The 25071-nt window shown below is 44.4% G+C and overlaps 2 protein-coding genes across 2 annotated transcripts; both read left to right on the plus strand.

Moving 5' to 3' along the window:
- Positions 1–1424: 1424 nt before the first annotated feature.
- On the plus strand, positions 1425–7601 carry ngrn (neugrin, neurite outgrowth associated). The gene is made up of 3 exons (XM_072282155.1): positions 1425–1870; positions 3704–3814; positions 6228–7601. The coding sequence occupies exons 1-3, from the start codon at positions 1683–1685 to the stop codon at positions 6856–6858; spliced, it is 930 nt and encodes a 309-aa protein (XP_072138256.1). The 5' UTR covers positions 1425–1682; the 3' UTR covers positions 6859–7601.
- Positions 7602–12340: 4739 nt separating this feature from the next.
- On the plus strand, positions 12341–23514 carry hddc3 (HD domain containing 3). Its single transcript, XM_072282156.1, has 4 exons — positions 12341–12767; positions 21353–21408; positions 22146–22386; positions 23108–23514. The coding sequence occupies exons 1-4, from the start codon at positions 12578–12580 to the stop codon at positions 23239–23241; spliced, it is 621 nt and encodes a 206-aa protein (XP_072138257.1). The 5' UTR covers positions 12341–12577; the 3' UTR covers positions 23242–23514.
- The last annotated feature ends 1557 nt before the right edge of the window (positions 23515–25071 follow it).

The raw sequence follows: 25071 nt of genomic DNA on the forward strand, positions 1-25071 counted from the left end.
GCTGACTTACTGAGTACCCCCAGCATTTTGTGTGTGTTACTCAAGATTTGCAGCATCTACAGGATCTCTTGTGTTTTTGATCAGCCATTGTTCTGTCTGACACCAGAGTAAACATAAGGTACAATGTGGCCTACTTCTGTTCTCACTTCTTCTGCTGTTGTGAACTTTAGCTGTGAGTCGACCCGAACATCTCTGACCACCAGCCCCAGTTGTGTTCACACACCACTGAGATCAACTGCTTAGTCGTGACTCTGGCAGTGAGCAACTCTCCCAGCCTGCACAGCCCACAGATTTGGTGATCACCAGTGGCTCTGAATCTAGCCCGGAGAGTTTGAGGCATTAATCTCCCCGCTGGACTGAGAAATCGCAGGGGAAAAAGTGCTGATGAAGGTCTCAGCCAGAAACGTTGACTCTTTATTCCTCTCCATAGATGCTGCCTGACTTGCTCAGTTCCCCCAGCATTTTGTGTGTGTTGCTCAAGATTGCCAGCATTTGCAGAATCTCGTGTTTAAGGTCTGTGCTCAATGTAAATATTGTCGGCTGGCCGCCAAATGAACTTGAGCTTGGGAGCAACATCCAATCTACTGGAGCAACTCAGCAGGTCAAGCAGCATCTGTGGGTGAAATGTACCTGATGCAAGGGATTTTAACTCAAAACATCAACGATTCCTCCACTGCCACCCCCACAGATGCTGAGTTCCTCCGGCAGATTGTTGTTCCAGATTCCAGCATCTGCCGTCTATGTGTCTCTGGTTTAAACCTGGAGTGATCTCCTCAGCAGCAGTGTTTGGGAAAGGGGCAACTTCCCGATCAATAAAAATGAATATGGCCCAAACTCTGATCTTTGTTTCTGAACACGTTGACCGGAGCATTTGCTACAATGGAAGTCAGAGTGGTTGGGTTGTGGGCAATCAGCCAGCTATCTGCTGGTAAATGTAAATATCTAATAACAGCAGGCCAGTGTCTAGCTGTTGTTTAACTGCAATAATATTCCGCATTCATGTTTTTTTTTCCTTTTTGCCCTACTTGTGTATCGCACGATCTATGTGGATGGCACAAAACAAAAACTTTTCCTTGTATTGTTAATAAGACGGGTGATTGATAAGTTCGTGGCCTAAGGTAGACGGAGTCAATTTTAGAAAACCGAGCACACTGATTTTTCAACATAGTCCCCTCCTACATTTACACACTTAGTCCAGCGATCGTGGAGCATACGGATCCCTTTTTTGTAGGAGTCGTAGTCTTGGACCTCCAGAAAGTGGTCCACAGCAGGGGTGATTGATAAGTCTGTGGCCTAAGGTAGAAGGACTTGAGTTATACAGCTCTTGTTACATGCACCTGTAGTTCAACCCTTTGAGTGATAATGCAGAAGGTTTGAAGTTAATAACTCATCTCATTCTACCTTAGGCCACGAACTTATCAATCGCCCCTCGTACATGTAACAATAATAAACTATAGCTAGTGGTGTGATCCCTCCCACCCCCAAATCCAGCTAATGAAGAGTGTCTACCCGGGGGACTGGAACCTCAGCCCGGCGGAGTGCCACGGCAGTGCGGACCAGAGGTTGGGGAAGTGGGTCTGGGACCAATTGAGCGGCGGAACGAATGTGCGCAGAGATTTGTTTCCCTTCTCTGGGCGGCTCAGTTCGAGGATCGGGCCAGAGCCGGTCGGGGCCCAGGGTTGATGATGTTGGGGTGGGCTGCGGTCCGGTGCGTGGTCCGGGCGGGCATTCCTGCTCCGATTGCCCGGTCCCAGCCCCGGCCCCAAGCTCAGTTTTCCCCCTCCCCGCGGAGTCTGGTGCCGAGCCGGGCCTTTAACGACGGGGGAATAGAGGCCGAGCCTGAGGAGCAGGAACTGGAGGAGTTAATCAGGTTACTGTACAGTTGTCCCCAGTGCTGAACTCACTAACTACCTAACTAACCCATAACCAAGTTAATAATAACTGCAACCAATATTAACGTAGTAATAATAATTACTGATATTAACTAATGGTGCAAAAACTAATTAACCAGTATAATTAACTAATTAATCACTGATTCTTATGTTTTGATGTCTTTGAAATGAGAACATTTAAAAAAAAAACTTATCACTAATAAACTTTTCTCTGGCTTCCAGCCGGGTACCCAAGAAAAGTTTATTCGTTATATACGCCGAGAAAGCACTAGATTATTTTTCAAAAATGTACTTCTGTTTTGATGTTAAAAATTAAGTAGTGTATTAGTCTCCGGGGCTTCTTACCTGTGCATTCTGGATGTGGATGAACTGCAGACACAGTTAAGGGTTGGAGACATTGTTAAGAGTCAGATGGATTCAGACAGTCCAAGAACTGCCAGTGCCTTGAACTCATTCACACGATCTCCCTCTCTCTCTTGTATATGTGTGATTATTACAGAGAACACTTCCCAACAACGTGCTTAATTGGTTGCTGTAGATTGTCCCCTTATATGGATTAAAAGGCAAAAGGAAAGAGAGGGGAGTTGATGGGTGGATGAGAGGGAATAAGTGACAGGAATACAGAGAGAGGAATTGGATTAAATGTTTGCTGTAGGAAGTCAGCTTCTATTGGATTAAGCTGTAGAATTGTTATTTTTCTTGTAGTTTAACTTTCCTATGTTTGAATTTTTATATAATCACCTATATACATGTCATTGTTCAGTGAATTTTCCAGTAATTGTAGTATAGCAGTTTTTGTACTTTCCTGGAAGCATCTTAAGTTTTGTTTTCTGTAGCAGGTGTCACCTCAGTTGATTCTGGCTATTTTATAGGTTAATTCATTGAGGCCTCTGTCAGTCAGGGTCGACCATGGATATTGCATCCCAGCTGCCTAGATACGCAAGGCAGGGCAGTACAATATGGAGAGCAAGCTGTTGTCCATATCTCTACGCATCTGATGAACCCAGAGGAATAGCAGGGGCCGATACGGTTTGGCACTAGCAGTGTCGTAGGAGTTGCCAGTCAGTGTTGAACTCAGTGTAGGACTACCTGAGGGACTCCAGCTCTGGATTTTTCCCTTGGGGTTTACTCCCGTAGCCTTCCCCGTATGTGGGTATGGCTGCAATGGAGGTTTGAGATCAGAGTTTTCCCTCTTCTAGATGAGCTGCCAACCACGGTTGACAAGCCCCATCTGCCCGAAGTGACTGGTTTTAAGGCGCCAGTAACCCACCTTCGCCCCTCCTGTCAGTAGAAATGGTTCTGCTTCGCATAGTAGCCAAGTCAGATGTGAAGGCCAGGAGCTGGACTTGGTTGTCAGAGGCTATTTGAGGCACATGTCATTGGGAGCATTTAATAGGTAGTGGGAGCTTGTTCCCATAACCACTCTCCCAGCTATAACAACCTTAAGGAACTGGTTTACTGTTATCACAAATTACTTGCGGTAATTTATAGTATACTTTGTGTATTGTAAAACAAATTTCATGACATACATCAGTGATAATAAGCCAGATTCTGACCTTTGAAGGGCAGTAGTGAACCAGATACGGTTTTAATGGCACTCTTGTAGTTTCAGGGTCATTCTCTGAGACTGGCTTTAATCTCTTTCATAAACCCAGTAGTCTGCTCTGAAGTGCCGCACAAAGTGTAACCGGTGGTAACCATGATAGGAGAATCATCCAAATGCATTCACTTAATTGCTTGTATAATTTGTAACATCTTGGTAAGTGTATCTTTGAAAATATCATGCTGAACATTTCTCCCTCAACTTGCAGGGCTGAGAAGAATAAACAGAAGGCTATAAAATTCCGCCGGATTCAGGCAGAGTTTGGGTGTCGTGGAGCTCTGCCGAGAACTCTAACAACAGAAGCCCTGCAGCAAATCAGGTAAACATGACTTGGCCAGTACCTCTCAGTCAGGTTCTTGGATCTGGTGCAAATGAAAAGAGATTAGATTTATTTGTCACATATCCATCGAAACATACAATGAAGCACATCGTTTGTGTCAACAACCAACACAAAGGATTTGCGCATGGTACGCGCAGTATGGTAGCGTAGCAGTGTAACGCAAAAGTATGTACATGTTCAGCACAGCATTGTGGGCCAAAAGGCCTGTATTGTGCTGTAGGTTTTCTACGTGTCTATGCTATGGGCTTGGGTTCATTTCCTGCCACTGTCTGTGAGGAGGTTTGTACCTTCTCCCTGTGACTGGGTGCTCTGGTTTCCACCACATTCCAAAGATGTACGGGTTAGCAGGTCAGTTGGTCACATGGGTGTAACTGGGCAGCGCCAGCTCGCTGGGCTGGAAGGGCCTGTCACTGTGCTGTACCTCCAAATAAATAAGTGATGGGGGGGGCAGCCCACAAGTGTCGCCACTCCCGGCACCAACACAGCACGTCCACAACTTACTAGCCCCAACCTGCACGTATTTGGAATGTGGGAGGAAACCAGAGCACCTGGAGGTAACCCATGCAGTCATGAGGAGAATGTACTAATCCCTTACGGACAGTGGCAGAAGTTATCGGGGTCGCTTGGGTGCTGTAATAGCGCTATGCTGACTGTGCCTTGGCCAGTGTCTCTCAGAAAAGTGCAAGTGATACTTTGAGACTTCTTGACTAAAGCGAGGAAACATCCTGCTTGTTATTTTAGTGCATTATGTCTGATAAATTTTGAGGGGTTTCTTTAGGTCTAAATGGGAAGGAGTAACTAGTGGGGAGAGGAAAAACAGTAAAGATTTGCATGGACAATGGCTGGGTTCAATTCTGACCTCAGGTGCTCTCTGTGTGGAGTTTGCAGGTTCTCCCTGTGACTCAGTGGGTTTTCCCCAGGTCCCATAACCAATCAACTTGTGAGTTGGTGGGTTAATTGGTTGCTGTCGATTGTCCCGTTATATGGATTAAAAGGCAAAAGGAAAGAGGGGAGAGTTGATGGGTGTGTGAGAGGAAATGTGTGACAGGGATACAGAGAGATGTTTGTTGTACAGAAGCCTGCAAGACTCCATGGCTCCAATCTTCCCCTTTTGTGTGGTAGTAAGTGGGAAGAATGGGCTGTCTGCAGTAATAGAATATTGTTGACAGATACATCTGCCCATTAATCAATCCCTACCACTTAATCCCTTTATTTACATGAGACCATTCAATCCATCATGTTCATGCTAGCTCCCAGCACAGCTGTCCCTTGTCCAGTTTTCCCCTCCGTTTTCAAGTTTAGTTGTCATTCAGCCATGAATACAGCCAAAATGAAATGGATCTCCTCCGGAGCCAACGTGCAAAACATAGAATCAATAGTCACACACAGCACACAGCACGTATAATTATGATAGCAGGAAAACATAGTTACTAAAAAGAAATTAAAAAGTAATGATATAGATCAAGTCCATGAGTGTCATAGCCTGTAAATTGCTGGTGCCTGGATTTTGCCCTGGAGCCATGTTTCTGCAAGAGCACCCCACAGCAGTCCCTCATATTGTGCAGTGCAGCTGCACACAAAGTCTTCTTGTCTCCCACTGAGCCAACACTGGAGGGTAGCACAGACGGAAGAGGCCAGCCTCCAATGCAGCGTGGAATCCAGCAACCCACAGCTAGTTCCAGTGTCTCCGTCGTCGGCAGCCGGAGCCTACTGCCTCTCGTGCCTATCAGCTCCCCTCATTCTTCTTGCCACTTGGGGTTAATTTACAGCAAGAAATTAATCTACCTCTAACACGCCTTCAGGATGTGGAGGAAACCAGAGCACCTGTGGAAAATCCTTGTGATCACGGGGATAACCTGCAAACTCCACACAGAGTGCACAGAAGATCATGTTTGAACTGTGGCTGCTGGAGGTAGCAGCACTGCCTGCCGCATTACCACAGGGTCCCACATCCACCTTTTACTCACCAGGTAACAGAGGCAACAGGCGGCATGTTAGCGTAGCGTTTAGTGCAATCGCTTTATAGCGTCAGTGATCAGGGTTTGATTCCCACTGCTGTCTACAAGGAGTTTGTATGTTCTCCCCATGACTGTGAGGGTTTCTTCCAGATGCTGTGGTTTCCTCCCACATTTCAAAGGTGTACAGTTAGAATTATTAAGTTGTAAGCATGTTATGTTGGTGCCACTTGTAGGCTGCCCCCGGCAAATCCTCAGGCCGTGTTAGTCGTTGACAGAAATAACACATTTTGATGTACGTGACAAATACAGCTAATATTTTATAATCTTTACTAGTGATTAAGTGACGTATGAGCTGATGAACTGATTGTTATGCATGCTGTCTGTGAGCAGTGTTAGTTTTCAGCGGGTGTAGATTACCTTCTGATGTATTTCAGGTTTTTGAAGGCGAGGTTCCCAGAGGAGTGGACTGTGTCTCAGCTGGCCGAGGGCTTCTCGGTCAGCGAGGATGTTATCCGTAGAGTACTGAGGAGCAAGTTTATCCCTTCACCAGAAAGGAGGAGGAAACAGGACGCAAAAGTAGCAGCAGTGATGCTGTCCCTCTCTCACAGAACAGAACAACCCACTGTCAGTTTACCAGGCCCATCGGACCCAGGCAGATCCAAACTAGTCACGGATCAGCCACCTGTGCCCAGACTCTCTCAGGGGGCAGTCACACTTCCCGTACTCCCTGACACCAGAACCAGGGAGGAGGAGGTGGGAGAAAGCAAACCCATTCAGCAGAGATCTTGTACTGACCTCACTGATCAGGGCGTCATGAAGGTCAAAAGGCAGAGGAGGGAAGCTGCTCGCAAGGAGAGGGATGGGTTCAGGGAAACCAGTGACATGTCTGATGTGGAGCAGCTTCCAGCTGGTGGAAACCTGGATGAAGAATTGGAGAAATTCACTGCTGGAAGGTGGGGAAATCAAATGAACATTGTACAGAGGGGCCATGAATTTTATGACCAGGAAGGCAATTTCCTTTACAGAATTAATGAACACCTGACCAATCCCAAACAGGAATCCTGACGTGCACTTGGGGTACATTTGAAAGGGAGACCTGCTTGCCCATGGGGATGTTCCCAAGTGGTTAACGGCCAGTCATGTGATTTTTAAATTAATCATGGCTGTTCTATAGGAAACAAAACCACCAGTCTGCATTCAGCGAGATCCCACCGCAGCAGCAGCATGGTAGTGAGCAGGCTATTTGTTAGTGATATTGTGTAAGGGGTAGAATTTCAGGACACCAATGAAAACCACTATGGGATTGTAATGATGGAGCTTTATTTAGGTCTCATTAGAAGGACTACCTGTGTGCCATAGACGTTTGGACCCACAGCAGCCTTGATTAGGAGTTCTAATGCACAAAGGCATCATGGAGTGACTGCTGTTTCTTCCCGATTCCCCCACTGGAGCAGCTGTCCACTCAGTTGTGACCAGCTCCATAGTCGAGTTGAATGGACGGACATTTTGTCACAGGTGCCTGGTCAGGACAGACCCAATTAAAAGGATGGCCCCCACGAGGATGGATCTGTGGGGCTCAGCCCTATTCTGGGAATGATTGCACTGATTGAGATGGCGGGAGTTTGAACTGGCAAAGCAACAAAGGTGCTGGGTATAAGGTGTGGAGACTTGGGTAATGATATTGTGTGCTGTTTTCACTGTGAACAACTGCCTCACCCTGCACGTATCTGTAAGCAAGATCGTCTGCAATAAAACCCCTTGAAATGTTTCTGCTAATGTTCTCAGGTGAGTGTAATAAACTGAAATGAAAACCAATTCTTCAACAGTGTGGGCTCGTATTGTACAGGTTCTGTCAGAGAGGAGTTAGAGGAAAAAAGTTGTACTGTCTTGTGCTGTTCTCTCCCGTAAGCAGGTCGCCGGACTCTGCTGGAGCAAACTGGAAGGTACATGGAGTTGGTGTTTGAAATACCAGGCGGTTTATTAAAAACTGGTCTGCAACAGGAGACCAGTCAAAGCTGCTGTTACCTTAGCATGAACTTGGCATAGCTTTTACACTCTCATCTGACGAGTAAAACTACATTTTGATAACAAACACAAAATACTCTGCAGATGCTGGGATCAAAGCAACACTCACAACACGCTGGAGGAACTCAGCAGGTTGGGCAGCATCCATGGAAAAGATCGCTCGACGTTTCAGGCTGGACCCCTTCGTCAGGACTGAAGAGGGAAGGGGCAGAGGCCCTGTAAAGAAGGTGGGGGGAGGGTGGGAAGGAGAAGGCTGGTAGGTTCCAGGTGAAAAACCAGTAAGGGGAAGGATAAAGGGGTGGGGGAGGGGAGGCAGGGAGGTGATAGGTAGGAAAGGTGAAGAAGGAATAGGGGAAAACACAATGGGTAGTAGAAGGAGATGGAACCAAGAGGGAGGTGATAGGCAGCTGGGGGAGGCGGCAGAGTGAAATAGGGATAGGGGAAGGGAATTACCAGAAGTTGGAGAATTCTATGTTCATACCAAGGGGCTGGAGACTACCTAGACGGTATATGAGGTGTTGCTCCTCCAACCTGAGTTTAGCCTCATCATGGCAGTAAAGGAGGCCATGTATGGACATATCCGAATGGGAATGGGAAGCAGAGTTGAAGTGGGTGGCAACTGGGAGATCCTGCCTGTTGTGGACAGAGTGGAGGTGCTCTGCGTCCGGTTTCACCGATGTAGAGGAGGCCGCACCGGGAGCACTGGATGCAATAGATGACCCCAACAGACTCACAAGTGAAGTGTTGCCTCACCTGGAAGGACTGTTTGGGGCCCTGAATGGTGGCAAGACAGGAGGTGTAGGGACAGGTGTAGCACTTGCGCTTACAGGGATAAGTGCCGGGTGGGAGATCCGTGGGGATCAGGGAGTCGCGGAGGGACCAAGCCCTGCGGAAAGTGGAGAGGGAAAGATGTGCTTAGTGGTGGGGTCCTGTTGAAGGTGGTGGAAGTTGGAGAGGATAATGTGCTGGATCCGGAGGCTGATGGGGTGGTAGGTGAGGATAAGGGGAACTCTACCCCTGTTGTGGTGGCGGGAGGACGGGGTGAGGGCCAAAGTGCGGGAAATGGAGAAGATGCAGGTGAGGGTTTTGATAACAATGCGGCTACAGGAAGACTTAATTCAGTAATAGACTAGATCCTGATTGCAGAATAAAATGATTGCCTACAGATCTAACAGTAAATCCAGTTTTCTCATACAGAATGGGTGCAAAATGAACAAAACCCCTGAGCCTTAGAAGTCATCAGTGCTGCATCCCATGTCTCCATTTCCAGGCTTTGTCTGTGGTTCCGTGTTACCACATTAGCACAATCCACATCCCCATTTACTGGTTACTAACTCTCACTATTTTTTCCTCTACAACAGGCTCCCACACTTCCTGCTGCTTTTGTGGCTTGGGTGAGACAGTGAGCCATGTTTAGTTGGAATGAGGCTGCAACTGCAGTTTGGATATTTGCTCCTAATCTGTGCAGATGGGGGCAAGTCAGTCCAGTGACCTCCATGTTGGTATTCCCCTGGGTAACAATGTTGAGGGGTCTGTCCAAGCCAAGTTTCTGTTCGTGTCCAGGTGTCCCTGGAGAGGGAGAAGGTGGGCTCATTGGATCTCTTCCATGCCCAATGCACATGGACAGTTGGGTTAGTGTTAATAAAAAAGAGATTCTGCAGATGGAATTTCAGAGAAACACACACACAAAATACTGGAGGAACTCAGCAAGGCAGGCAGCATCTATGGAGAGGAATAAACAGTTGACATTTCAGGCCAAGACCCTCCAATTTGTGGAATGTGTATAGGAGATGGCAATGGGACTTGCAGTAGTTGAACAGAACGGGTGGGTTGGAACAGGGACACTAGGGTGTCGGATATCCAGTTTATGGAGTGCAGAACAGGTGAGGGTGGCCAGCAACAGGAATACTGCAGATGCTGGAAATTCAAGCAACACACATAAAAGTTGCTGGTGAACGCAGCAGGCCAGGCGGCATCTCTAGGAAGAGGTATAGTCGACGTTTCAGGCTGAGACCCTTCGTCAGGGTGGCCAGGAATGTGCTGGAGCTGCCAGGTTTGGAGGAAGAGGCTCAGATGGGGGTTCAGCAGCAAATGAGGTATGGGATGTGTTGGGGTTGTCAATGTTAATGTTAGTATGCTTCTTTTTGTGTTATGCATTGACACATGGAGTATCTTTGCAGGTACAAAATAGCAGATTCAAGTTGCTTGGGAGCAGTACATTGCATAACAGTTAACACGACAGTTTACAGCACCAGCGATCACCAATCAGGGTCAGGGTTCCATTGCTGCTAATGTCTGTAAGGAGTTTGTACGCTCTCCCCCTGACCATGTGGGTTTCCTCCAGGAGCAAAAGTTTCCTCCTGCATTCCACATGTAACTCTCGGTTCGGCTAGCGGCTTAATCTAGGGGAAGACAGCCCTTGAGCTGGTGAAACTTAAGAAATCTTGTTTGGGTGGATGCTGTGCAATGTGTTCGCTGTTACAAATCAGTACCCTGAAATAACAAACAGTACACAGTATGCGATTAAACAATTGAGCTTTATAACTCTTAATTTGACTATATCATTAGTAAAGAAACAAAAAAAAAGAAAAGGGCCCGTTTTCATGAAACAGTCCAATGAGCAATGTTGGAGCTCACGGTTCAGTCCACTGGTTCCCCATCGACCTCCTCCGAGTGTAGCCGACCCTCGGACCCTCACTCCGGTTCTCCCCATCCAGCGGTCTACCAACTCTCTCCATTCATGTCTTCTCTCATCTCTCCGGCAAAAAGACCACAAAATCCCTGCTCCCAGACCCACAAGAAAAAACAACATCCCTCTCATTGGATTGCCCACATTCCAAAGCCCCGTTATCTCTTGTCATAACCCAAACATTGCTGCTACAGAGAAACCATTACATTAGCAATGAAACCTTACAGCGCGTTACACAAAGATGTACAGTCAGGATCAGAGTTGTGGGCACCCTATTTTGGCACAGGAAGCGTGGCAACATTTGCGAGCTGCCTTCAGCACAATCCTCACTGACAAGATTTGAGGCAAACAGCGCACTTCACTGTATGTTTCAATGTACAGGTGATAAAGCTAACCTTTAACTCTGGCCTGCCATTCAGCAAGTCCATTCCTAATCTGGTCTTGGCCACAGCTCAGTTTCCCTGCCTGCTTCTGCAACTCTCCAAAAGAATAAACACAAGAGATGCTGGGATCCAGAGTGGGGCACACAAAATGCTGCAGAAACTCAGCAGGTCAGGACTTGATGAAGGGTCTTGGCCCTCTCCACCGATGCTGCCTGACCTGCTGAATTCCTCCGGCATATTGTGTGTGTCACTGAAACAGAGAATGTGGGAGATCCTCAGCAGGTCAGACAACAGAAATGGAGAGAGTTAAAATTTTAGGTTGACTTTTCATCTGAACTGGAAAGTCAGAAATGTTTTAAGTTGTAGAGGATCAGAGAGAGCAATGGGAATTCACCTAGGAGGGTTCTTGAAATATTAATATCGTTTCTCTCCAAAGACACTACTCTCAAAGATACTACTTCTCTCCAAAGATGGAGCATCTGCATTTTTTGAATTAACCACCCCGATTTCTCAGCTCTTTGGAGAATTGGAGTGATTCACGACCCTCACTGCAGAAATATCACCACATCCACGTTTTGATTAGGTGATACATTATCCAAAAATTTTCAAGTTTGTAGTCACGGGCGCTGGGTATACTGTAAATGTCAATTAAAAGTATCTTTTCGCTGCCGCAACACTAGGTAAATTACATAGACTTAATTAAGCATAATGTACATGTCAAATTGAACAATTTAAAATCATAACTTCACCTACGTTGCCAGCTACTCCCACGGGGGAACATCGGCCTGTTTCAGTAACATTATTTAGCACGGAAACAGGCTAGCAGCCTAACCTGTCCAAACAGTCCATGTGAATAGACCTGGTCCTGTTTATGTTTGAACAGAACCACTCTTCTAGACGGGAGTATTTGGCTTTGCGGCTGCCCAATTTGCCGTCTCTTGTCCCACAAATGCTGAATTGGCCGGGGTGCCGGTTAAGGAACAGAAAGGAAATGTGCTGAGCGACGGTGCGGGAGTGACAGGCTGGCCGCTCTGCCTTGCGGTTCCCTGCACCGGACAGGATAGCGGATACCACCGGCTCTTTGCTCCCCATTGGCTTTTTCGGCGTCAAATTCCAGAAATCTGGCTTTTCCCCAGTTTGGTTGGCGTCAGAAAATTCATTTGGCTTTTTCCTATGCTAAAATTATCTGCACGAAAATTACATACCATCCTTTTTCTAAAATATTTTCCTTTAAGAAAAATGTTTTTGGTCAGGTACATTTGGCAATATTTCTGCCGCCAAGAGTCTGGGCAAGAAGGCGCCACACGGGACAGTCACGTCCGGGTCCAGTTTCTCTCGGACCTCCGAAGTGTTTGGATGTGATTTATAATCATACAAATCCACCGTGAAGTGTACTTTCTATACGTAATAACGTTTTGTGTTGAACGTTTCGGCTGTTTCAATAAATCATTTGTTATCAACACCCATGGCCAAGTCGTCAAAGAAATGGAAAGCTTCTTACGATAGCAATCGTTAAGTACAATAGCAAATGGGGAGAAACATTTGTATGAGTCCAAAAAGCTGCTGATGGATCGAAGGCAGCTTATTGTAAATTGTGCCACTGCACCATTGTACCAAGAATTAGCAACCTTTCAAATCATGAAAAATCGGAGACACACAGGCGGAGAGCGCCATCAAAAGGCCAGTCATGTCAGACAGACTGCTAGGCAAGATGGATAAAGTTAAGGCAGCAGAGCTGCAAATCGCTGGCGCTGGGCTGGGCGCCATGGCCTCGGACGTACACCGAATCCTCGATACCGCCGATTTCGCGGCGAGAAAACACAGAAACCAGCGGCGGAAAGACCCGGAACGAACTCCATACATCAATCACCCTCTGGGTAAGGAAAGCGGGGCGGGCTCCGGCCCTTTGCAGACTCACGGCTCTCGGCCAATCCAATCTCTAGTCGTCGTTCACCCACTGTGGCTACGCTTCATTTCCTCTTCCCCTTCCTCAAACACGGAGACGAGGCCCCCTGAGATGAAAATGCGTACATTACTATAGCGCCTGTTTGGAAATCCTGCGATGATTTCCTGGCTAGTCATTGAGTTATACAATACGGAAACAGGTCATTAGGCCCAATTCGTCCAAGTCAAAGCTATCTGCCATTGAGGCCCAAATCATTTAAAACTTTTTCTAAGCCGTATACTTGTTCAAATTTTCTTTTAAACGTAATTGCACCTGCTTCAACCACTTCCTCTGCAGCTCGTTTCAGATTCTCGCCACGCAACACCTAATAAAAACTAAAAATATAAACACTTAATAAAAGATGCACTTTGGGTACCGTTTAACTATTTCTCCTTTAAGCTCTGAAGTTATCCCCCAGCAAGGAAAAAAAGTCCCAGCCCTAAGGAAATTGCTGGAGAAAATTCTTAGGGATAGGATAGACGAGCATTTGGAAACCCACGGCTTAATTAGGGAGAGCCAGCATGACTTTTTGCATGGCAGGTCGTGCCTTACCAAAAGATTGAGTTTTTTGACAAGAGAGACGGCCTAGCCCTTGCTTCCCTAACTTTGGGGAAAAGTTCTGTCTGTCTGTATCTTGTTTTACGGCGGTTGGCATCCAGCTTAATGGTGCATTACCGCCACCCTCTGCTCCAGAATGTGCACTAGACACACATTCTAAATCCCTTCACCCAATCACACACACACACACACAAACCTACACTTCACCCTCCCATCTTTGACCATCCTAGTATCCTATTCCTGTTTATTCGTCATATTCTATAAAAAACCCCTGTACCCCTTAAAAACGCTAAAAATGCCTGGACTTGTGCTCTCTCACCCATGTCCAGCAACCCTTTTAATGTGAATTCCTGCATCCACAACTCCCTTAATTTATTTCTCATCATCTCTCTCTGTATCCCATACTTCCTGCAACACAAAACTACATGTTCTACTGACTCCTCTTCCTGACATTCCTCACACAATCCTGTCTGGTGTTTCCCTATCATTTTCAATGTTTTGTTTAATGCACAATGCCCCAGCCTTAACCTAGTCTACACAATTTCCTCTCTCCTGTTTCCATTACCTACCCTAGTAACTGCAACACTGTTTTGTATTTGATATAAATGCCTCCCTTTCCCCTCCCTGTCCCATCTTTCTTGCCACATTCGGTTGACTTTTTCCCAGATTACACGCTTAACCTCTGCTTTACTGATACTAATGTGCATTTCCACATTTTCTTTCTTTAATGCCCTCTTTGCCAACTCATCCACCCTCTCATTCCCCTTCACCCCTACATGTGCTGGAACCCATAGAAATTTTACCTGACCGCCCTGATTTGCAATTCTTGTAACTAACTGAAGGACTTCATAAAGTACATCTTGCCGACTGTTTGTGTGAAAAGACCTTAAACTTGCTAGAACTGAGGATGAATCTGAACATATCAATGCTTTGACTTGTCTGGCTTTCTGCACCCATTGCAACGCAACCAATACCGCCAGCATCTCCACTGTAAACACTCCTAACTTATTAGATGTCCTTCTGCTGATTCCAATTTCTTTTGCTGGTATGACCACCCCAAACCCTGTCACTCCTGTTGCAGGTTCCTTCGCACCATCCGTATAAATGTGAGTATAATCACTATACTTTTCCATCACATGACAGTTAAATACATTTACCAAATCTGTTTTATATCTTTCTTCCCTTTTTACCTCTAACAAATGCCAGTCTATGTCAGGCCATCCAAGCTTCCATGGAGCTACAACCGGATAAACTACTGAAGGACTTATCCGCAGATCAAATACTCCACATTCTTTCGCGATATCATTCCCCACCCGACTAAAGGTATCCCTCTGAAACCTCCCATTTTCCCAGCACTCCTGCAACACTCCTTTAGTAGGGTGAGAATCATTGTGCCCCTGCAAGTTAGCCCAGTAGTTTGCCATCAGTTGCATCCTTCTTAGTTCCAAAGGCATTATTCCCATTTCTACCTGTAGGGCTGACACTGGTGACGTTTTAAAAGCCCCACTGCACACTCTCAAGGCCTGAGCCTGAATCACATCCAGTTTCCTTATAAGAGACCTAGCTGCTGATCCATATACTATATTTCCATAATCCAATACAGATCTTACTAAAGCCACATACATTCTCTTCAAAGCTGAACAACTTGCTCCCCATTCCCTACCAGTCAAACATCTCATCACATTTATTACTTTTTTACATTTCTCCTCAACTTTCCTGATATGGTCTGCCCATGTTAATCGTGAATCAAATATAACTCCCAGAAATTTAAATGATGCAACCCTTTCTAATTCAACCCCATACATCCTTAACTTCTTCCCTACCTCAAACCTTTTCCTGGTAAAAAATACAGTTTGAGTTTAATCTACTGAAAATCTACATCCCCAATCATAACCCCACTCCACCACTTCATCAATTGCTTCTTGTAGTTTCCTGATTATATGGTCCATGTTCCTGCCTCTTTTCCACAAGGCCCCATCATCCGCAAACAGTGACCTACCTATATCCACTGGTACCTTTGTGAAGACATCATTGATCATAATCATGAAAAGTAATGGGCTAATCACACTACCTTGAGGTGTGCCATTTTCCACTATGTACTGTTTTGATAATTCTGATCCAATCCGAACTTGAATTTTTCTACCAAACAAAAAATCTTTAATCCAATTAAAAACTCTCCCACCAACACCCATCTTGTGCAGTTTAATTAATAATCCTTCCTTCCACATCATATCAGAGGCTTTTTCAATGTCAAAGAACACTGCCACTACTGACTCTCTATTTGCCTGGATCTTCCTTACTTCAGTCTCTAACATAATCACTGAGTCCATGGAATTCCTTCCCTTTCTAAAACCACTCTGATAACTTGCCAGCATTCCTCTTTTCTCAAGCTCATATGATAACCTTTCTGTTATCATCCTTTCCATTATCTTACATGATGTTAATGCAATTGGTCTGTAGCTAGTGGGTTTTGACAGATCCTTGCCAGGCTTCCTTATTGGAATTACTACTGCTTCTTTCCATGCACTTGGTAATCTTCCCTCCTCCCACACTCTGTTATAAAAATGCAGCAACTTCAAGAGCGCTCCTTCTCCTAGATTTTTTTAGCATCACAGAGCATATCAGATCTTTCCCTGGGGAGGTTGGTCTCGATCTCTTTATTGCTCTCACCATTTCTGCTAATGTAAATGGATCATCAATTATATCATCTGTTCCTTCCCTCCTGCTTAACACACCTGGGTGTTGGCTCATTATTCTTTCCCTTCTTCAGACAAATTTTCTGAACTGTGTATCAGTACAAATGACTTGGCCATGACCTCAGCCTTATCCCTACTGGAGACTGCAGTTTCCTCCTCAGATATCATTACTGGATATTCCCATTCCCTTCTATCTCCTCCCATCCTCTTAATCATTCCCCATATCTCTCCCACAGGTGTTGTTCTTCCTACCTTGTCGCAAAAACTCCTCCAACTTGCCCTTTTAGCTTGACGTATAGTTCTTCTCACCACTGCCTGTGCTTTCTTATATTGAACCAAATGCTGCATATTATGGGTTCTTTTAACTAGCCTGAATGCTCTATTTCTGTTTTTTACAGCCTGACAACATTCCTCTGTCCACCATGGTACCAGTTTTCTATTCATCCTATTTTTACTCCTAGGTATAGATCCTTCTGCTGCCATGATAATTGCTGAAGTCACCTGACTGTTTAATTCATCTACATTTCCAGAAATATCAATCTTTGTCAACCCTTCTTCACTCAACTTCTGGAACTTACCCCAATCAGCTTTTTCAAACACCCACTTTGGGGTTCCGCCACCTGGTCTTACTTCAACTCTTTCACCCACTGAACACAAAACTGGGTAGTGATCACTGCCTACTGTTGAAGCAGTCCAAACTCCCCAGTTACTAATGCCAGCCAAGGTATTAGACACTAACGTAATATCTAACACTGACTCAGTTCCTGTTGTTATATCTATCCTTGTGCCGCTACCATCATTCACACACACCAAATCCCTTTCTTCCATCAAATCTTCAATTACCTTTCCATTTGGATCTGTAATCTGATCCCCCCATATTGTGCTATGAGCATTGAAATCTGCACACCACACTACTTTATGTCTGTTTTGTCCTTGTATCTTTAATAGGCTGTCCAAATCCAACCTTTTACATGGATTGTAGTAGTTAATTATAACCACTCCCTCCCCTCTCTCCCACACTTCCACCACTATGTATTCCTGATCATCTCCTTTTTCCAGTACCCTATATGGTATACCTTGCTTGATTAACATAGCACAACCCCCTCCTCCCCCTAGATTTCTATCTTTCCTTATCATTGTATACCCATATACCACAAAGTCTAAAGTTGGTTTCAACCAAGTTTCCTGAATACACACTACATCTGGTTTTACAACCATTTCTTTAATAAAGTGCTTGAATTCCTGGCTATTGGCCAGTAAGCTCTTTGCATTCCATTGTAAAAGAATCACCATAATTAGTATTAACCAACACATGACACTTCCTGGCTTGACTGATTACTGAGGTTCTCCCTCACTTCCTCCCATGTCAGTCCTACTAACCCTAAATGGTTTACTGCTGCTTTTACCACCAGCTGAATTTTGTCACTTTTTGACTTTACCTCAGCAGTACTATTAATCACTCCTGCAATGAATGTTACTAGAGCCTTTTTGTCTACATAAATCCTGTCATTTGTTCTTTGTTGCATCTCTCGTATCCCTATTGCTCCCTGTTCATTAGGAACATTATTCTGTTCTCTTGACATTCTTACAGCTTCTGCATAAGTGATCTTTCTTTTCACTCTTATTTCTTGAATTTTAGTCTCCTGTCTCACAACCTCACACCCACTATATGCAACATTATGAGCTCCTCCACAATTGCAGCATTTTGGTTGAACTCCTGTTCCGCACTTTCCACATTCATGATCATCCCCACATCTAGCACATCTCCTCTGCCTTTTACAGTTTTTAGCCACGTGTCCAAACCTTTGACAATTATAGCACCTCAGTGGCTTTGGCACATACACCCTTACTGGGTAACTCATGAAACCCAGGAACACCTTCCTTGGCACTCTTTCTTCTTCAAATTCAATCAATACAGATTCACTTTCCTTTTTCACTCCCTCCTTTGTTGTTTTAAGTCTTTGAACATTCATTACTTTCCCTCCTTTGATATTCCTCTTTATCTCCTCCATATTTATACTCATTGGTATCCCCATGATCACTCCTTTACAACCACTGTTTTGTGCTCCCACCTTCCTAGTGTATTCCACCTTGCATTTTCCTATCTCTTTTAGCTTGAGTGCTTTCTCAAGTTGTTCCTCATTTGCACATCTTACCAATAAGTTGCCATCATTAAGGACTTTTGCAAATACTATTTCCCCTATCTTATTTGTCAGAGTTGTTGTTAGCACAAACGGGTTAATTTTCTTCATATGTCCCTGAGCCTTCTCATTAAACCTAATTATGACAACACCTCCTCTCTGAGCTTGTTCATCTTCCTCACTTTCAGAGCTTTCTCCACTATCATTTCTTATTCTTTTATTCCCTTTGTCTTGGTTTTTATTCATCCGACCCCTCACTACCTCCTCATTCCCTTTATTTTTCCCTTCACAATAATCCACCTCTCCCCAGCTGCCTACCTCTGGTCCCAAGTCTCTATCCCTCTCCTTCTCCACTTTCTTTCCCTCAATCCCACCTCTTGTCCGCCATTACCGGACCCACACGACCCCCTCCCAGCAATTTCCGTTCCTTCCCCACTCTCTTTCCCTCAACAGGTTCCAAAACACATCAAGCAAAACACAGCCGGCTTCCAGTCAAGCCAACTCCCAACCAACCTAAGTTCTGGGGAAAAGTTTGTGTGCATTCATCCTATTTATGTCTCTCATAATTGTATGCACCTGAGATCATTCTCAGCCTCCCATGCTCTAAGCAATAAATTAATAGCCATCCCAACCTCTCCTTTGACCTAATCCCTCAAGACCTAGCAACATCCATGTAAGTATTTTCTGCATTCTTTCTGGCTTAATGGAATCTTTCCTATAGCAGGGTGACCAAAACTGAACACAAGCCTCACCAACATCTTGTACACTTGCACTATAACATCCTAACTTCTCTACTCAGTGTCCTAACCAATGAAGAACAGTGCGCCAAAATCAGTTGGCGAGCAGATAGTGAAGTTTCTCTGGAAATACTCTTTTTTTTTCTTCTTAAAAATAATGTACTGGGAACTGAAAAGATTCAGTATAAAGAGTGTAGCCTTTCCACATTATTATTCTTTGAAGAGGAGCTTGAACCTGCCTCAAGAGGGTAGCATTAGTGAACTGCTTTAGAAGAGCCGTTGATGTCATAAGAATGCAGTAAAGTTGTGAAGATCCCAGCGAGTGAAAGCCAGGTGATCTATTTTGGCCACAGGGGTGATAAGTTGAGGGGCTCTCAGCAGTAACTCCTGCTAGAGAGGGAACTTAATGTGTCTGGGTCAAGCACCTTCACAGCATTGGGCTAGAACTGTGATAGCTCTCCTGATTGAAAAAACAGTTATTGCTAGCTCTTTAGACTCGAACTGTGAGGGTGACAATTTGAGGGAAATTCCCAGAAAAATACACGTGATTGTGAAATGGTACACAAACTTTTTCTATCAGGAGGATAAGTTTTGATGAAGGATTTTTGGCCTAAAGTGTTAACTGTTTTTTCTTTGCCATAGATGCTGTGTGTTACTCTGGACTTCTGGCATCTGCAGAATATCTTGTGTTTAAGGGATTGAGAATTTTTGTAACTCCCTGCTTCAAAAGGCAATGGAAATAAAGTCTTTACATAATTTTAAGACTGAGGTAGATAAATACCTGGTGAGGAAAGATTACTGAAGGTAGGTGGAATTCAGTGCTGATGTTACAGTCAGATCAGCCAAGATCTTATAAAATGGTGGAGCAGGCTTGAGGGACCAATTGTTTGTTTATGTTTTGGAAAACAGTAAGTTTGGAGCTGTAGCAGATGAGATGGAGACTTTCTGAAGTGATATGCAGTTAAATTTTCCCTACTGTATAGATTAGAGATAAAGGTTAGCTTTGTTTGTCACTTGTACAGAGAAACTTAAGAGTGAAATGTGTCATTTATGTCAATGACCAACAGAGTCTGAGGATGTGCTGGAGCAGCCTTTAAGTGTCACCATGTTTCCTGTGCCAACAGAGCGTGACCACAATTTTTAACCCTTACCAATCCATATATGGGAGGAAACACACGCAATCACTAGAAGAATGAAAAAAATTCCTTACATTGAGCGGCAGAATCTTTCAGCTGGTGCTGTAAAGCGTAAACCCTACGTTAACCACTACACTTCTGTGCCTCCTATACATTTGTCATATACTGTACATACAGAATGTTTACTTCAAGCAGTGAGATGTTAGCCCAGGCGGCGAGGTGTTAGCCCAGGCAATGCAGGTCTCTTAGACAGACATGGATTAATCTAGCTCATTTATCTCATTAAGTGAATCCCAGCTCATTGAAAAACCTCTCCAATCAAAGGATTTCAAAGTACATTTATTATCAAAGAATGTATAAATTATACAACCTTGAGATTTGTTTGCTTACAGGCAGCCGCGAAACCCTCCATATTTGCAATTCTTTCTCCTTCACACATCCAGACTGATCATGTCAAAGATTTGGCATGTTATCTAGAACACTGACAAAGTCCTATGGATGTGTGGTAGAGAGTATATTGACTGGCTGCATCACAGTCTGGTATGGAAGCACCAGTGACCTTGTATGGAAAAGCTTAGAAACAGTCGTGGATACAGCCCAGTCCATCATGGGTAAAGCCCTTTCCACCATTGAGCACATCTACATGGAACACTACATCTGTCTTCAAGGAACCCCACTATTCAAGCCATGCACTTTTTTGCTGCTGCCATCAGGAAGAAGATACAGGAGCCTCAGGACCCATACCACCAGGTTCAAGAACATATATTACCCCTCAACCATCAGGCTCTTGAACCAGAGGGTATAATAACTTCACTCACCCCAACACTGAACTGTTCCCACAACCTATGTTCTCACTTTCAATGACTCTTCACCTCATTATCTCAATATTTATTGCTTATTTATTATTATTTTTCTTCTTTTTGTATTTGCAGAAGGTTGTCTTTTACTCGTTGGTTGTTTGTTCTGGGAGTGGTGTTTCATTGATTCTTTGTGTTTCTTATATTTACTGTAAATACCCACAAGAGAATGAACGTCAGAGTTGTGTATGGTGAAATATATGTATTTTGAACTTTTGAATGTTCCTTGCTTCCATTGCTCTTTCTGAGTCCCAACCCACAATCTCTGTGTGAAGTACACTGCATAGGTTGAATAGAAAATGTCTTCTACAATGATACTTTTAACCTCTCTGATTGTAATTTGAATGTTTGCCAGTGGGATTGCTGGGATTTATTTTTCTATCTGTCTGAAGGTGTTTCCCGAATCCTGTCACATGAAGCTGGAGTTACAGATGTGGTCGTCTTGCAGGTAAATGTATTGCAAATCTTTTTTTACTCCCACTGAGCCCATCTTGGCTGCTTAAAGAATTTTGGAGGACTGTTGTCCAGCATTGACAAACAGCTCCCTTTATATATTACAGAGACATTTAAGCAGAGTAACAGGCCATTCACTCCAGAGGGCTCTGTTGTGCACTTGCAAGTTGTGCCCCACACAAACTTCCCCTCTGAGCCTAAAGATCCTTTAAGATTTGTGATTAACTTGGTAGAAACTACTTTATTTCATGGTGCTGAGTTGTTTGGTAACATTTTATTGTAAGACTCAATCCTGGGAAATTAGAGTCAATCGCATCACAATTGCCTCGAACTTCAGTATCATGATACCGTAGCAGCTGGTGTAGCACTATTTCAGCACCAGCGACCCAAGATCAGTTCAGCTGCTGCCTGTAAGGAGCTTGTATGTTCTGTCCATGACCATATGGGATTCCTCCAGGTGCTTTGGTTTCCTCCCACATCCCAAAATGTATGGGTAAGTAGGGTCAGATGGGTGTAATTACGTGGCGCAGGCTCATTGGGCCAGAAGGGCCTGTAACTGTGCTGTATCTCTAAATAAAATAAAAATAATGCAAGACATCACAGGATAAACAAATGACAGTGTTTGAACCTGATATCAGAGCTGCATGTGTTACCAACCATGTACTAACCAGGTTGCTAGTCATTGACTGACGATAATTCAGCTGCCAGGATCTTCTTGTGCTCTTCCTCAAGGCGGCACTTCTCCATGACACTGTTGAGGATACTGACACCACACTAGAGGAGATCGAGGAGAAGTTTGGAGAGAAGGTTCGGAGTATCGTTGCTGAGGTGACGGACGATAAATCACTTTCAAAGGCGGCACGGAAGAAGCTTCAGATCCAGCACGCACCTCACTGCAGCCGTGAAGCCAAACTGGTGAAACTGGCGGACAAACTGTACAATCTGCGGGATCTCAAACGTTGCACACCCAAAGGTCAGTGCCACTCTAACACGGTCTGGGTATAAGCCCGGATCGCTGTCTCTGAGCATGTCTTAATGAGGCCACTCTCAGGTTGGAGGATCAACACCTCATATTCCATCTGGGTAGCGCCCAACCTCACAGCATGAACATTGATTTCTGCCCCGTCCTCCTTTTTCCACTCCCCTCTTATCCCTTCTCTTTTCCTCAGCTGCCCATCAACTCTGGTTCGCTGTCTCCCATGCTCCACTCTCCTATCAGATTCCTTCTCCTTCAGTCCTTTACCTCTTTCACCTATCAGATTCCAGGTTCTCATTTCAACCCCTCCCCCATGCACCTACCTTCCCCCTTGCTTGGTCTCCTGTTTCACCTTCCAGCTTGTACCCTATTCCCACCCTGCCCCACCTTCTTATTCTGTCTTCTTCCCCCTTCTTTTCCAGTCCTGATGAAGGGTCTTGGCCCGAAACATCGACTGTTTATTCCCCTCCATAGATGCTGCCTGACCTGCTGTGTTCCTCCAGCATTTTGTGTGTGTTGCTCTGGATTTCCAGCATCTGCAGAATCTCTTGTGTATAAGCAAAACAGGTTGGATTTGTCCACAAAAGTGTCCCTGCAGCAAAATGTCTAGCACAGAGCAGTGTGATAATATGGCAGGGGGTCATTCTGAAAGGAATGGATTGTACCAGAGGGTTAAGGAACCTCTATCTCACCTGACTTCTGTTGAATCATCATTCAGGGTGGACGGAGAAAAGAGTTGAAGAATATTTTGTCTGGGCTTCCAAAGTAATTGCTGGACTCCGAGGAACCAGTCAAGCCTTAGAAAACAGCTTGGACGCACTGTTCAAAGAAAGAAACATTTTCACTCAGTAATGGGCACTGCTGTCTTTTTCAATGAACATAAAATAAGGATTGTTTACTGTAAAATGAACAAATTAAAATATCTATCTTGTCCTGAGGTAAAACTAAATATTTCTTTCTTCCTAATGTTCGTCCTTAAGGCTGAGTAAAGTGGTACTTGAGTTCTTCTCTGCTTATATCTATTTGAAATAAATGTTGGTTATTTAGTTTGACTCACTGTGTTGTATCGTTTCACTGAAATGATTCTTCATAATTTGATTGTAAAGAATAAATAAGTGGCCCCTCTTCAAAGTTTATCTTTCATTTTTCACCATCAAAGATCTTAGGTAGGTGTTATTTGATTGGAGGGCTTTTCAGAAGCTATTTCTGTAAAGCTTTAAACCCTCTCCGAGTTTGATCTTTCACGCAGTCAATTTTCACACAAAAAAATCAGAACATTGAAGTTTCTTAACAGTTTTTTTTTTGCTTTATGTGGAATGCATTGTCTACTTAAAGAAACAATCCACCCACCCACGTACAGTTGGCTGTGCCTCCTGATGCTCCTGTCTGCCCATGGTGACAGGTTGGCGGAATGTAGTTCAACAAGGTTAGAGTGGTAGTTATCATCTATGTCAACTTTGGGCAAGCTGCCACGTGATAGGTTAGATCATGTGGGATAAAAATTAGCTTGGTGGTGGGAGTTAGAGTGGTGGTGAAGGACTGGAGATCTGTGAGCAGTAGCGTGTTGCAGGGACTGGTGATGGGCCCACTGTTGTTTGTCATCCACATTAATAATTTGGTTGGAAATGTAGCTGACATGGTTAGTAAGTTTTGCAGATGATGCCAAAATTGGTGTTATAGTGAAGAAGGTTTGCTAAGATTCCAACAGGATCTAGATCAATTATAAAAATGGGCTAAGGAACAGCAGATGTCCTTCTGTTCTGAGGCTGCCTCTCCTACTATTGGAAATAAATAGATTTACAGTGCAAATTAATAAAATCATTCTAGGCATTCCTAGAGTATGGTCGGCACAACATTGTGGGCCGAAGGGTCTGTAATGTGCTGTAGATTTCTATGTTCTATGTGCACTGGAATATTAACTGTGTGTGCATGTCTATCGCTCTCTCTCTCTCCTCAGTTGCTGCCGTGTCCACTGAGCTTTTTGGCATTTTCAAATTTTATATGATTTCCAGCATCTGCAGTTTTTCTGATAAATGTTGGTGACAGGGTGGAAAAAAAAAAGAAAAATTAAAGATCTGGATTCTCTGGCATCATTCCCACTCCTTTTCAGACATCCTGAAGTCTTTACATCCAATTAAGTACAGTAGTTCTAACATGTAATCACTGACGTGAAGAATTAAATGAAATGACAATGTTTTAGGGTGATTGAGGGATAAATACTGGCTGTTCACACAGATATCTCTGTGAGAGATTGACTGGAAGTGTTGACTGTGCTCCTCTCTCTACAGTTGCTGCCTGACCTGCTGAGAATTTCCAGTGTTTTTTTCAGTCAGATTTCCAGTATTTGCAACACACACAAAATGCTGGAGGAACTCAGCAGGTCAGGAAGCATCAATGGAGGGAAATGGTCAGTCGATGTTTCGGGCCAAGACCTTTCTTCATGATTGGAGAAGAGGAAGAAAACTTTCCTTAGGGAAGGCAGAGCTTGAAGAGACTTTGCAGTGCAGCAACAAAACTCCTGTCCAGTCCTGATGAGATGTTGACTGTCAATTTCCTGCCATAGACGCTGAGTTCAAGAGTGCATGTTAGCATAGTGGTTTGCATAACGTCTTGCTGCACCAGCAACCCAGGTTCAATTACCACCACTGTCTGTATGTTCTTCCTGTGACTGTGTGGGCTTAC

The sequence above is a fragment of the Mobula birostris genome, chromosome 18, assembly GCF_030028105.1.
Source record: "Mobula birostris isolate sMobBir1 chromosome 18, sMobBir1.hap1, whole genome shotgun sequence".
Lineage (NCBI taxonomy): Eukaryota > Metazoa > Chordata > Chondrichthyes > Myliobatiformes > Myliobatidae > Mobula > Mobula birostris.